Below are 15,828 nucleotides of genomic sequence, written 5' to 3' on the forward strand. Positions count from 1 at the left end.
GAGATGCAGTGCCTTAGACTGCTGCGCCACTCGGGAGCCTAGCAGGACCAGAATATAACCCCAAAAACAAATCTCTAGCTACATGCAGAATCAGGGAAAAGTTAAAATAAGTTCTGGTGGAACAATTACAGAGGGCTCAGTCATTTCTCTAACATTATCTCCTGGGCTTGTGCGAACGTGAAGTGAGATTTAAACAGGTCCTCTTCAAGGGACAACATGTCTGCCGGTAGCCACAGGATAGAGCTGGTCACCTGGCTGCATGATTATAATGCTGAAGCGTTTAATGTGAGTTACAAATTCCGGGCTGCCGCCAGTGCTGTTATCTCAACCCTTGGTTAGCTATCCAGCTAGTGTCTATTCAGAGAGCAACAGTGAGAGAACGTGCCCTGCTTTGAAATGAGTAACTCAGCCCAGATGTAGGAATCACAGGGGGGCAGCAAAGAGCATGAGTCAATCTCAACTGGTTACAAACAGAGCTAGATACATCTATCTTTTCAAAATAAATGAGAATTATAGAGATAGAAAAACATGCGCAATGTATGTGGGTGAGCTTGATTCGTTAACACTGACGAATAAGTGTGAATTCTACATCTGAAATCTGAGCATTAAAAAAAGCCTCTCTGTTTCCTGACATCTATCCGTTATGTAGAGTGCACATACCATCTTCATCTGTCTGGATGATGGTCTCGTCGCTCTCCTTGCGTCCCTCGGGGTTGGTGAGGATCATCTTGAGGCTGACGTTGGTGTTGGGGGGCAGGTTGCCCACCACGTGGCGTGGGGCCTTGGGGTCCATGTCCAGGCAGTCGGCCTTGGTCTGATTGTTGGCGTTGTAGTAATGGTAGCAGATGGTGACGTTGAAGGTGTGGCAGCGGGTGATGTTGTAGCCCAGAGACTCCCAGTCCACAGCGATGAACCTGGCCTGGGTCTCCGCAATCTTCAGCTTCTTCGGGGTCCGCATCGGCTCTGGAGGAGAGAAAGAAACCCATGACTACAACTATGGCCAACATAAAATCACTGGAGAGACCCATTTGTGTACAGTGTCATCTGATTTGGGGACAACATATACTGCCACTAACATGTCTGTCACAGAAAAATGTGCACGGTTAGCCAGCATTAACACATCAGTTCCACATGGATGCTCTGTGAAAGCGAGGTGTTGATGATGGTGCCTGACAATTGTCTTTCAGCAGCACAGCGGCCAGTCTACACAAAGCTCCACTTTTCTTTTCCTCATCCCCGGATCAGAACATATCCACAGACAAATAATGAGGCCGTTATGAGGATTAAATGTCCATGTGAGAGAAAAGGGGGGGACTAATGAGCAACGTAAACTGTGTGGATTGTGTTGAGCTGACGCTGGTGACCAGGAGGACACTCACACAGCCTCTTAAGGGCTTCTGAATTAGCCAATATATCACCCTGGGAGAAAGTCAATATAATCCGGCCCGCAATCCATCAAGCAATCGTGCCATGCTGGATACTAATGACTCTAATAGTCCAATTTACCTGCGCGATTAAGGCAATGATGCAAGTAGCACCTTTGTCTCTCCGTGACTATTTGCATTGGGGAGATGCAGCCAACACTGCAGCAACCAGCAAGGGCAGGACTTTAATAGGAGAATGACTTTAAACACTTATAACACTGTATTTGTGTGTACTGTGCTGATTTCCTCATTTACAATGCATTGGTTTGGACTTTCTGTACATTCATATTTGGATTATCACTAAAGAGTATTATCATGTTAGGCTTTATATTCAAAATACTACGCATTTCCCGTCCGTAAACATGAGTTACGGGCCAGCTTTGAGGGTTAAGGGGCTTTCAATTTGTCCTTTATTGATGTGTTCCAGACACCGGCCTAGTCGTGGCTAAAGTGCATGACCTGACATGTAGAGGTTGTGGGGGTTCAGTCTCAGCTAAGTCTTCCACTGCAGTGAGCCCTGGTGCCCCTTCCCACTCTGCAACACTCATTCATTGAGTAATGGGGTAAGGATTCTGCTATGGCCGGCCTGGGGGGGTGTACGTGTGCACCGTGCAGGCTCTTGGCGTGGCAGGCCATCCTCACACAAAAGCCTCTCTCTCTCAAATGTCCTCTGTGGAAACAGACCTGCCCTTATTCTGTGCAGTCTCATCTCTACGACCACTGCTCTGAGCCACACAGAAAGAAAGATTGAAAAAAAGGTTAGACGTTCTATCTATATGCATGTTAATAACATGTTATTTTTAGGCCAAACTGACAAATAGAGAAAAGGAGAAAGGTGAACTCGTGGTGCTAAATCACAGATTGTCCATTTTTAAAGGCTGGGCTCTCAGCTGGGTGTAATCACCTGCTCTTTGATGAGCGTCGCCCAGGAGAGTCCTTCCTTTCTAGCCTAATTAAAATGAAAAGCTCTGAATAAAGACTGGGGACTTGTTAACATGAATCTTAGATCGACTGTTGGCTCTGGGGGTTATTATGAATAAAGCTCTCTACAACTCCATACACTGTTAGAGAGATAGTGGGCCATCTCCAACATTCATGTACACCACTTGTCTTTATTCGCACTCATTTGTTTGAGCCATTTATATTGATGTGGCGTATTGTCTCAAATCAATGGCATGGATGTTGGAGCTAACTTGGGAAAAACATGTCAATAGATACCAAAATGTAATTAAATCCATCTTTTTCTCGGCGAAGAGTGGGGGGGAAACAAATGTTCACACTCCTCTACCACCGTTACCCGTTGCCCTGCAGTGTTTCATTTGAAGTGGCGCCACCGGTGATGAAAAAACGTTTGTCGTGACTTATTCAGTGGCCAGTGTTCCTGAGGGTGAGCAGTGCTCAGAGGGGAATTGGTCCAGGAGTGGCCACAGGTTGTCTGTAATAGAGCGGAAGCTGTCGGGAGCAACCTGTTGACCTCCTCTCTCTTCTCTTCACAGTACAAGCATTTAATAAATACCCAGAGAACCGGGAAACTAAAATTCAATTTCTCCCCTTTTTTGCTTCCTGAGCCGGCGACATGATAGTTCAATACGAGTCCATTTCGGTGTAGAGCCAATGTACACTTATTCAGAGATAATTGTGGAAATAAAAGCAAGGGAGAGAAAAGAATGAAGAGGAAAAAGAATACGAGGGTAGAGACACACATCTCCCATAGGTGCGTTTTACCTATAACAAGTCATTATCTGGTTGTCACTCAACGGGGAAACGCACACAAAATTCAGTTGAGCCAGTGACAGCATGCAATTTCTGCACATTTTCACATGGCACATTTCTTTTTTTTCTTAAATCTCGACAGGTTCTGTAGAGGCACGTCATAAATGAATGGAACGAATAAGTCGGTGCATTTTTCCCCACATAATAATACTCTTTGCAAGTTTGGTCAAGGGCAAAATCCTTTCAAAAGCTGATTTTCCTGACAATAGAGAGTGATGTCAACAGTGACAAAGAGCGAGAGAAAGAGCGAGAGAAGGCCATTCTAACAGAAGAACCGGATAATTCAGTCATAATGACATGTTCTGATCAGGGACACGTTTCATCTGCCAAGTGGACACATGAAAAAGCCAGGGTAAAACTATTCCTATAATCTTTACCACACTTGATCCACTCCAGGATATGTGCACAACGTGAACTCAGTAACGACCAAATGATTTAGGATCAGCCTGAAATGGGCCTTGACTGGGCGATAGAGGCAAAGCCAAAGCTATACATTATCAACCTATTAGTAAGTGCCCAACCCACATGATGACCCAAAATTCAGCTATTCAGTTTGGGGGTGAAAAGATAAAAGAGCAGAAAAAATAAATGAAAGTACCAGGGACGAATAGAGTCGGATAGATTGCTGACATCCTCCATCATTTAAATGTCAACCAGGCAATAATAAGTTGGGGGTAGAAATTAATTGCTTATGACTTCCAATGCCCCATCAACTTTTACCACACGCGTACACACAAAGAAGCAATAACATTTGCATAGCAGACAATTACCTGTCCCCCTCTCTTTCTCGCCCCCCCATCCCCTCTTCTTTATTCTGTGTATTCTATCACCCAGGGCCATGATTAACAACGCGTGTACCCTTCAGAGCTGATCAATAGCCGTGAAGTCCTGCATTAACTTTACAGATTAGGCAAGCCCCCTATAATAAATTCCATCGATTCCGGCAGCCTCAGATGCTAAAATCCCAGAGTATTTTTCAAGCCTTAAATTAAAAGGAGATATACGGTCCTGGGAGAGGCAAGGTGCCAGAGCGATTAGGAAAGTGTGCCCACTTTCCTAACTCCCCTTTTTCAGGATGGATGCAGGCTGCAGCCAGGTGGCTCACCATACTAAACAGGACAGGGCCCTCCTTTGGCCCCTCAATTCAAACACACATTTCCCCTCTGACCCTCCTTGCACTAGGCTTCCTTTATCTACAGTGCAGTGGGTGGGTGAGGAGGGGTGAGGGAAAGAGGGGTCGGGGGGAGTCTGGAACGTGGCCATTTGGGATGAGGACACCGTGGCGTCGTCCCTGGATCTTTAATCAACCATTGATGTCGAAAACAAAACCCATTGTTCGTACCGCCCGCTCTTCGTGGCGAGCGACAATGTATTCTTTGTCTCCGCGGCGTTCAGCAGAGAGCAAAAGTAACATTTGCATATATGGAGGTAAATATTTCTCTACAGAGTGCTTACATGATTCAAAGGCATGTCTGAAGCACCTGATTAAGTGCACAAACAATCAATCATAATCAAATAAGCAGTCACCAGACTCCTTAATGGCAAAGAAACCACATTGAATATCCTGTATTGATTCCATTATTTGTTTGCTAATCCGATTAGCAAGGCCCATGATTGCATTATAAGAGAGTTTAAGAATCTGTCACCCGTTGGGCTAAATGACCATGAGGATGCGTCATGGCATTGCTGACGTGCTGCCGGTCCAAACAAATTACACACAGGGGGCTGGGAATGTGACAGGACGGTCACTGTCCTTCCTGCTGGATGGCAATCAGCGACGCTGCCAACCAGGCTCCACGGACCATGATTGATGTTGATTGGATGGAAAGGCCTGAAGTAATGCACTAATGTTCGCTAGCGTGGCATAGCCGGACTAAGAGAATTTAAGACACTTTATATTGTTGCTATGTGCATTTCTGCATGTAGTTGGTGTATACACTTCCAAGAAAGGTGATAAGTACTGTCAATCAAATCTCTAATTGTCGCACAACAGACACCAGGTGCAGGGAGAAAAAACCCTTTTAAATTATCGGATGCAAATTTATTTGAGTTGTTCAAAAATGCAAATATTGTTGTCAGTCTAGGAATGCACACCAAAGACGCTTCGCCTCCACGTGGATCCCACAACAGGTGCTGTCATTGTCGCACAGGAAAACAAAGCACCCATTTCTCCTGTTTGTGGGCAGAACAGGGGGATTAGATCTTTAATTGCACCAGGAGTCTCCTGTTTGCTCACAGATTGCTTATTCTCTGCTTCCCAACTTCTTAACGTCAATCACAGTCGCCCGGTCTTCCACACTGCTCCACCACTATCTCTCCCAGGCTCCACCGGCTTTCATATGAAATCGACAGCTAAACCTTTTGGAGCAGAACAGCTCCTTTATCTCCTAGAATGGCAATAATGTGAGCCAGGAAGACGGCTGCGCCTTGCACTGAGTTGCTCTGCAACATGTCTTGTCTGTCACTCTTTTATCATGACAAGAAAGGAAAAAAGTTAATGAAACACACCAAAAAGAATGTAATTGAGGATTAGGCAGACAAATTGTAGCTTGTGGAAATCAAATGGAGTTGCTAAACTTTGTAGAAGGTTCTGCTCTTTGACCACCCTGGCAGAGACAGGGATCGCGGATGACCAGGCATAATGGGTGTTTTCCAGAAATGGTGTGATTTGATGGTGATGGTGACAGCATACGGGGATAGGGTCACTATGGTTAGGGGAAACAGCACAACAGGGTCTGGAGCAAACACACTTCAATTCCCCATAGGCCTTGCTGCCTCAGATTGCATGGTCAACAACAGGCCACTGTGACAAGCAGTGGGCCGTCAAGAATTGCACGAAGGACAGTATTTGTATTCCGACCTGACTCGCAAAAAAGCCTGAGTAGGATAAAGGGGCCCATTTCGAAGGACACATAAGATTTCAATAGAGATTTTACACAGAATAAGACCTTCAGACTACACAAGCGATATGATTCCGTAGTCAAGCAGGCTGACGCACTCTCCCCACCGTCACGTGCAGCTATCGCCCCTTCTCAAGGAGACACGGGAGAACAAAGCCTAAGGACGGCCAGCAGAGGAACAGAGCCTTTGCAAGGAGACTTCCTCAACAAAGCAATCTGAGAGTCACCGTAATTATGTTCACCACTATTGTGGTTGATCTTCTGCGCCTCCATTGTGATTTGTTTTCTATCTCTCAGACTGCAGACGCCTAGCAGAGTGTTTTCCACTTCTTAAACCTGAGAGACGTTTTAAAAGGAGCCGCAGTCATTTAGTTTTAAATGAAGATCTGACAGCCACCAGCAGGCACACACTATGTCTCTGGCCAGTCGGGAGGACAGCGAGACGTTTCTATATGAATAAAATCCAGTGGAAACGCTCCATTACTAGTCTGTCCATCTCTCTGCTCTTGTGAGTCAATACTAAACAAGTGGGGTGAGTAATAGGAGGCATTTCACCTAATTGATTAGAATTGTCAGGTCAGAAAGCTAAATGCAATTTTGAAGTGGCGCTCGCCACTTGTCGGTGCAGCAGTTTCTTCACTCGTGGCGAGAGAGAGAGAGAGAGAGAGAGGGAGAGAGAGAGAGAGAGAGAGAGGTCTTATTGAGGACCTCTCTCTCGCTTTCTCTCCCTCTTTGTGGTCTTCTTAACATAACTGTGATAAGTGGAGGGATTGAAAACGGATGGCTAGTGGTGAAATCAACTTGGGGCTAAGCTGGCCTTTGGAATAGAGGTATTAATAAGGGTGGCTGTTTTCTTCATTTATCTCTCCATTAGCCTGGGAACCATTTGGGTGCTCTCTGGGGGTGACCCAATTGATGTAGACCTTCCAGTGACGAGGCGGCGGCGAAATCAACAGCCAGCTGCCCACACATTTCCCATTATTCCACTTCCCATCGAACCACCACAGAACATCCACTCTACAATAAAGCTTGGCCAACATAGCTTTCCTACCACACATCACTTACATGGTTATGGGGAGAATGTAAATCCAATATCATTTATTTTTAATTGTGTTTTTAGCTGCTCATGTAGCTCCCTATGGACCAGTGAATGTTGAGGCGAACACTGGAATGCACTAGACGCTAGAGCTTTCTAATGTGCTTTGCTCCATTAACCTCTGCTGGCTAAGACATTGTATCTAGCTAATGGCGTGTACATTACTTAACGGATAGAAATATACAGACCCCCCAAAAAACATCAATATCAACCGGGGAGAGGAGAGAGCGAAACTGCAAACTCTTTAGATGATACAGGTTTATCACACTTTTCTCACTGGCTGAAGAACGAACATTTAAAAGAGATAGCGGTAGCTTGCCACGCAGAGCCAGTGTGTGTCTGTGTGTGTGTGTGCGTGTGCGTGTGTGCGTGTGCGTGTGTGTGTGTGTGTATGCATGTACAGTGCCTACAGAAACTATTCATTGCCCCTGAATTATTCCACATTTGGTTGTTTTACAGCCTGAATTCAAAATGGATGAAATACATTTTTCAAAAATCACACCCATCTACACACAATACCCCATAATGGACAAAGTGAAAACATGTTTTTAGACATTTTTGCAAATGTATTGAAAATGAAATACAGAAATATCTCATTTACATAACTATTCACACTCCTAGAATCACCTTTGGCAGCGATTACAGCTATGAGTCTTTCTGGGTAAGTCTCTAAGAGTTTTACACGCCTGGATTGTACAATATTATTCTTTAAAACATTCTTCAAGTCCTGTGAAGTTGGTGTTGATCGTTGCTAGAAAGCCATTTTCAAGTCTTGCTAAAGATTTTCAAGCCGATTTAAGTCAAAACTGTAAAAAGGCCACTCAGGAACTTTCAATGCCGTCTTGGTAAGCAACTCCAGTGTATATTTAGACTTGTGTTTTAGGTTATTGTTCTGCTGAAAGGTGAATTTGTCTCCCAGTGTCTGTCGGAAAGCAGACTGAACCAGGTTTTCCTCTAGGATTTTGCCTGTGCTCACCGCTATTCTGTTTCTTTTTATCGTAAAAAACTCCATAGTCCTTGCCGATGACAAGAATACTCATAACATGATGTAGCCACCATGCCTGTAAATATGAAGATTGGTACTCAGTGATGTGTTATGTTGGATTTTCCCCCAAAGATAACACTTTGTATTCAGGACATGCTCAAAGGAATATTCAGTGTCTTTTTTTTGTTTTACCCATCTACCAATAGGTGCCCTTCTTTGCGAGGCATTGGAAAACCTCCCTGGTCTTTGTGGTTGAATCTGTGTTTGAAATTCACTGCTCGACTGAGGGACTTTACAGATAATTTGATGTGTGTGGTACAGAGACGAGGTAGTCATTCAAAAATCATGTTAAACACTATTATTGCACACAGTGAGTCCATACAACGTATTATGTGATTTGTTCTTGCCACAACAAAGGGACTGAATACTTATTGACTGAAGACATTTCAGCTTCTCAGATTTAATTCTTAATTATTTATTTTTTAATCTAAAAACATAATTCCACTTTGACATTATGGGGTATTGTGTGTAGGCCAGTGACATTTTAAATCCATTTTAAATTCAGGCTGTAACACAACAAAATGTGGAAAAAGTCAAGGGGTGTGAATACTTTCTGAAGGCACTGTATGCCTGCGTGTGTATGTTAGCCAGTATTGGGGGCAAAGTGTTACAAAGTAACGTGTTCGAGTACCAAGACTACTATTTTGTGATAACAAGTAACCTAACACGTTACTTTTTACTTTACTTTTACAATATTATTTCATATTTTACTTTGTTTACATTTACATTTAAGTCATTTAGCAGACGCTCTTATCCAGAGCGACTTACAAATTGGAAAGTTCATACATATTCATCCTGGTCCCCCCGTGGGAATTGAACCCACAACCCTGGCGTTGCAAGCGCCATGCTCTACCAACTGAGCCACACGGGATCTACCAGCAGTTTGTTGGTGCAAACAAACAACGAAAATCCCTCCCCCTAAACTAAGTTCGCCGTGGTTCCTGTTTCTGCATGAATGTTGTGGCGGGTAGCTGGCATGGTAGCTGTTAGCTAGATAGCTAGCGAGATGGCAGAAATAATAGCCTTTACCGTGGAAGTATTCACATTACTTTGAATTGGTAGAAGAAAAGGACAGATGTTACCTCTTAAATCTTGACTGACGCTACTTGCAGGATTCAAACACAGGACCATCGGGTTCAGGCGAGAGCCCAATTTATTTATTTGGTAATAAAGTAAACAACGTAGGTGATCAAGTTAGGCTCAGTTGATAAGAATGGACATTTCTCCAGCTCCAACTTCGCCATAAACATAAATGAAAGGACATTACAATTACACATTGTGATCATATAATTTTACAAAGAATATCTCTGCCCAGTTCGAATCTGTGGGTTAAATAGATTGGCTGCCAATTGTCCATGTAATCTGAGGTCTCCTTTTACTGTGACCAGTTGGTTTTATAGATGTAATAACTTATGTGTAAATACAGTAATTCAACTAAATCTTTTATTTTGAGTATTGTAAAGGAGATATTGCGTCTGTCATTATTCCTTGAGTTGGTATAGCCCAGAGTTATAGATTAGGCTATGGATGGTAGGCTTATTCAAGCCATTCAAAGATAGTGTGCACCCTGTACTGGGCATAAGAAGGAATGACCAAGGCATCTTCAGAGGGTTTTCTGTTTTCAGTAAAAACGCAAAAGTAATGTAACAAGTTACTTTCCACAGTAAGTAACGGTGCATTTCTTTTTTTTACATTGACATTTGAGTAATTTAGCAGACGCTCTAATCCAGAGCGATTTACAGGAGCAATTACAGTTAAGTGCCTTGCTCAAGATTTTTTACCTACTGGGTTCTGGGATTCAAACCAGCAACCTTTTGGCTACAGGCCCAACACTGTTAACCGCTAGGCTAATATCGCACATAGCAAAGACAGTTTCGTTCACAAAGGTATGCTCAGGTTTGAACTCCTCCAAGGTGCTCAATGTGTCTGTACCTGAGGCTAAATATAAACTCTTGAGTTCTCGTTCCTCCTCAACCTGAAACAACTGTCATCCACTCCGCTTAGTACACAAATACTGCTCCAAGATGTCTGATGTCATAGCAGAGACGCCGTAAACACCTGAAAACCAGTTACAACTGCCAAATGAGCTTGGCTTCACTGATGAATTCTTAATGGGAGCTGCCATCTGTTAATTACCCAACTGAAATTAGCCAATCATTTAGACCCCTCTTTCCCAGACATAATAGGAAATTTATTCATTTGCATGAGTTTAAAACACCCTATCAAACCAGTGCTGTTTTTTTCACAGTCTCTTTAGAAGTCGGAGGCATTGAAACTCAAACCATCATTTACACTCTTCGTTCTTTGCTCTCAAATGTATTTGCTCTTATTTACTCTCTAAAGTGACTAGCGGTGCACTACAGGAAGTCGGAGCAGTTGGAAAATATTTAACCATCTTCACATTACTGCCTGGCATCGCTATCTGAATATATCCATTAAAATATTGTCCACAGAAAAAAATAAAAAATAATTAAGGCTGAGAGTGTGAAGGGGTGTGTGTGCGTGTGGGTGGCTAGGGCCATCTACTTTAAGTGGTGTCTGTCTTCCCGGTAGCCTACTCGGTGTGTGAACTGCTGACAACTTGCAGCTGATTGTTGACACATCATCCAGGATTAAGGGACAGGGCAATTTGTGACTGTTGTTGTTTTGGTAATCAGTGGCTGTATTGGAGGGGGAGTGGTTTCTCCTCTCCTAGGCAATCAGCAATTAGTACCAGGAGTTGTGCTCTTCACCTCTGCTAGGCAATTAGCAATTAGTGATAGTACTTCAGTCTCCCCTATTTTCTCAGCGGCAGCTGTAAGCTGTGGTCGTATCAGCGGCGGTCTTGTCGCCAAAACGAACTTCTGCCGAGCTGTTCAATGAAGGAGAGAGAGGAAGGCTCCACACCACTCTCTCACTTGATTATTTTACCCAGTTATTTTCAGATTCTCATTTTGCTCTTTTGTAGCTTTGTCAACTATGTGTGTTTCTATACCTGTTCGCTTCTCTCCCTGTAGGCCTCTCCCTTCTAATTTAGTGTACCCTCAGCGCACAACCCATGCAGAATTCCTGGTCTATGGCAGCGTTCAGAACTGCCAATCTGCAGTCAAGAATGCAGAGTTAATCCCAGCCTATGCTGGCCTTCAGTCCCTAGAGTTTTTGGCCCTGACGGAGACATGGATCACCCCAGAGAACACTGCTCCCCCAGCTGCGCTCTCTTCATCTGACTACGTTTTCACTCATAGTCCGAGAGCATCTGGTCGTCGGGGCACTGGGCTAATAATTTCTCCCTCGCTCATCTGTCCATCTCATTTGAATTCGATGCTGTCACTTGTCCCCTCAAGGTTAACATTGTTGTCATCTATCATCCACCAGGTGCCCTTAGATAGTATCTCAATGAGCTTGACACCTTGATAAGCTAATTTCCTGAAGATGGCTCTTGGCTCATCGCACTGGACGACTTCAACCTCCTGACATCTGATTAATTTATTTTCACCTTTCTTTCCCTCCTTACCTCTTTTAACCTCATCCTTTCCCAGTACACTCCTACTCACAACTCAGGCAATACGCTTGACCTCATTACTAGAGGCTACTAATGTCACTGCAACCCCCCTCCAGGTCTCGGAGCACTACTTTGTTCCCCTTCATCTCTCCTTCAACCCTACCCGGATGGTCATGGCCCGTTGCAATCTTAGCTCTTTCTCTCGCACTACTCTCTCCTATCCTAACATCGCCCGCTTCTGTTAAATAATTTTCCTTCCTGTCGTCTCCTGCCTTTTCGGCCCTACTCTCCTCCCTTTGCGCATCTTATGACACACTGTCCCCAGCTGGCTCAGCCCTCCCTTCCTGCTGAGTGACTCACTGCAAACTAACAGAACAGGACTGCGTTCTGCTGAGAAAAAATGGAAGCACTATCATCATTTCACTCCCTCTTCTCTACCTTCTCTTCCTCTGTATCAACTGCTAAAGCCACTTTCTATCACTCCAAATTTCAAGTTTCTGCCCCTAACCCTAGAAAAGTATTTGCCACCTTCTCCTCCTTCCTTAATCCTCCACCCCCTCTCTCCCTCCCTCTCTGCGGACGACTTTGTCAACCACTTTGAAAAGAAGGTTGACAATATCTGCTCCTCATTCACTCAGCCTTTTCATCTTTCTCCCCTCTCTCTCCAGATGAAATCCTGCGACTAGTGAGGTCCGGCCACCCAACAACCTGCCCACTAGACCCCATCCCCTCCTCCCTTCTCTAGACCATCTCTGGAGACCTTCTCCTACTCCTCACTTCCCTTGTCAACTCATCCCTGACCACTGGCTGTGTCCCCTCTGACTTCAAAATAATCAAAGTTGCTCCCCTGCTCAAGATACCAATACTCAACCCCTCTGATGTAAAACTACAGGCAGGTATCCTTTTCTTTCCAAAAGACTCATCTGATGTCAAACTATAGACCTGTATCCCTTGCTGTTCTTTCCAAAACATTTGAGCGTGCTATCTCAGAACGATCTTCTTGACCATAACCAGTCAGGCTTCAAGACGGGTCCTTCAACCGAGTAGTCTCCTGTGTCAGAGGCTTTCCACACTGCTAAAGCTGACTCTCTCTCCTCTCTTCACATCCTCCTTGATCTATCCGCTGCCTTCGACACCGTGAACCATCAGATCATCCTCTCTACCCTCTCAGGGCTGGGCGTCTCAGGTTCTGCACATCCTTGATTGCATCCTACCTGGCAGTCAGCTCCTACCAATTCACATGGAGAGGATCTGTGTCTGCACCACATACTTTGACTACTGGTGTCCCCCAGGGCTCGGTTCTAGGCCCTCTTCTCTCTACACACCAAGTCACTCAGCTCCATCATATCCTCACATGGTCTCTCCTATCATTGCTTTTCTCCCCCCCCCCCCTTCTGACACCCAGGTGGCGACACACATCTCTGCATACCTGGCAGATACTGTATCTCGGCCTACCACCTCAAGCTCAACCTCAACAAGATGGAGCTGCTCTTCCGCCCGGGGAAGGCCTGACCGCTCCATCGCGGTTGACAACTCCACGGTGTCCCCTTCCCAGAGTGGAAAAACCCTTGGTGTGACCCTGCACAACACCCTGTCATTCTCTGTAAACATCAAAGCAGTGACTTGCTCCTGCAGGTTCATGCACTACAACATCCATAGAGGTAAACGTTACCTCACACAGGTCCAAATCCAGGCACTTATTTACAGAAATTTGTTGGCTGGGCTCCCCACTTGTGCCATCAAAAGCCTGCAACTTATCCATAACGCTGTAGCTTGCCTGGTGTTCAACCTTCCCATGTCACCCTGCTCCTCTGCACACTCCACTAGCTTCCAGTCAAAGCTTGTATCCACTACAAGACCATGGTACTCAACTTTTTAGTGACAGGGGGCAGTATTCGGAAATTCGGATGAATGACGTGCCCAAAGTAGCAAACTGCCTGTTACTCAGGCCCAGACGCTAGGATATGCATATATCCTAGAAGACACTCTAAAGTTTCTAAAAATGTTAAAATAATGTCTGTGAGTATAACATAACTGATATGGCAGGCGAAAACCTGAGGAAAATCCATCCAGGAAGTGGGATTTTTTTAATGTGGGTTTTCCATTGAATGCCTATTGACTATGTAATGGGTTAGGGCCCATATTGTAGTTCCTATGGCTTCCACTAGATGTCAACAGTCTTTAGAAATTGTTTCAGGCTTGTTTTCTGAAAAATGAAGAAGAATGAGACCTTTCTGTCAGGGGACTGGGGAGGCATGCAGTACTGGTACTTCGTTCTTTTTCCTTTCTATTGAATACGCTATTGTCCGGTTGAAATATTATTGACATGTTTTGATGAACTTTACCGGTACTATTAGGATGTATTCGTCTGCATGTTTTGACCGCCTTTGAGCCAGTGGATTACTGAACAAAATGCGCCAACAAAACAGTTTTTGGGATATAAAGAGGGACTTTATCGAACAAACTACCATTTATTGTGTAACTGGGACCCTTGTGATTGCAACCAGATGAAGATCTTCAAAGGTAAGTGATTAATTTTATCGCTATTTCTGACTTTCGTGACTCTTCTACTTGTTTGTATGTTTGTATGCTTTTATAAGCGGGGCGCTGTCCTCAGATAATCGCATGGTATGCTTTCACTGTAAAGCCTTTTTGAAATCTGACAAAGCGGCTGGATTAACAAGAAGTTTATCTTTTAACCGAGGTTTAACTACGGAGCAGCGAGAGGAACTGCCCCTCCCTACCTTCAGGCTATGCTCAAACCCTACACCCCAACCCAAGTACTCTTTTCTGCCACCTCAGGTCTCTTGGCCTCTGAAACTAGGACAGCAGAGTGCCTTGACCATCTTCCGAAAACATCTGAAACCCAACCTCTTCAAAGAGTATCTTAAATAATACCACCACACTAACTGTAAGTTGCTCTGGATAAGAGTGTCTGCTAAATGACTAAAATGTAAATGTAACAGAAATCCATGTAATGCTGAGGCATTGAATAGAGTGAATAGCATTGTGCCTTTTTTCAACCCAGTCTCTTTTGGATCACATTCACAGGTTTGGAAGAGCTAGCCTGCCCTGCCTGAGTCTGTCAACTTGAAATACCGGATTATGGTAAGCCGTTGCCATCGTCATATGTCTTCTGCTGTTAGGCCTCAAATCTTCCCCTCGTTGACAGGAAGTTCTTAATGGGTTTCCAAGAAACTGAGGGAACAGCCAAAAAACCTTTGGCTTCCACAAATAAACAGCATACAATCAATGAGATTATAATGCACTGGATTTAAGGCGGCTTGGGATAAGAGCTGAAATGTAAAGTTCTTTGGGTAACACCTCACCTGCTGTAACTAGCTACTGTGCTATGCTGTTGTGACTATTTGTGTAAAGGTTGAACTACTGCGTCTCGTCCAATGTGCAAATATCAACTAGTTTCTATGATCGATAATGTCCACTAATACAGGCTGGCATTCTCTGAATCCCTTGTCAGCCCCTCTGTGTGAAGTCCACCTCGGACATACAGTCAATGACGATCCTAGAATTCTAGTCATCTGTCAGCCATATCCCACTTCGATGGAGAATGTCTGTTCCTGACCTCCACAAGCCTTTCTCCATTCAACTCCTCTGTCCATAAGCCTGTTGACAGTATCGCCGCTGAAATAGGGCCCGATGGCTGTTTCTCATAATCAACCACATAGCCTATACTGGGTGTTAAATATCTCACCCTTCACTAACCATTAACTATTTCACCCACAAGATGCTAACATGATGTGTGATCATGGTTTCAAATTTTAGTCTGCATGGTGTTTAAGATGTGGGCTGCTTTTAAAATAGACGTGTTGATCCCAAACTTGAGAATTAGAGGAGACTAATATTTTTTTTTACATTTTACCCCCTTTTCTCCCCAATTTCGTAGTATCCAATTGTTAGTAGTTAATATCTTGTCTCATCGCTACAACTCCCGTACGGGCTCGGGAGAGACGAAGGTCGAAAGCCATGCGTCCTCTGAAACACAACCCAACCAAGCCGCACTGCTGCTTAACACAGCGCGCATCCAACCCGGAAGCCAGGCGCACCAATGTGTCGGAGGAAACACTGTGCACCTGGCAACCTGGTTAGCG

General features: G+C 44.4%; 1 protein-coding gene across 1 annotated transcript in view; it reads right to left on the minus strand.

The window, feature by feature from the left end:
- LOC120019690 (receptor-type tyrosine-protein phosphatase kappa) overlaps nt 1-15,828 on the minus strand; it is a 165,806-nt gene that overhangs the window by 35,849 nt on the left and 114,129 nt on the right. The window contains exon 8 of the mRNA XM_038963078.1: nt 661-963. Within this exon, the coding sequence (XP_038819006.1) occupies nt 661-963 (303 nt within the window). The remainder of the gene's footprint in view (nt 1-660; nt 964-15,828) is intronic.

Source organism: Salvelinus namaycush, chromosome 24 (genome assembly GCF_016432855.1).
Source record: "Salvelinus namaycush isolate Seneca chromosome 24, SaNama_1.0, whole genome shotgun sequence".
NCBI lineage: Eukaryota > Metazoa > Chordata > Actinopteri > Salmoniformes > Salmonidae > Salvelinus > Salvelinus namaycush.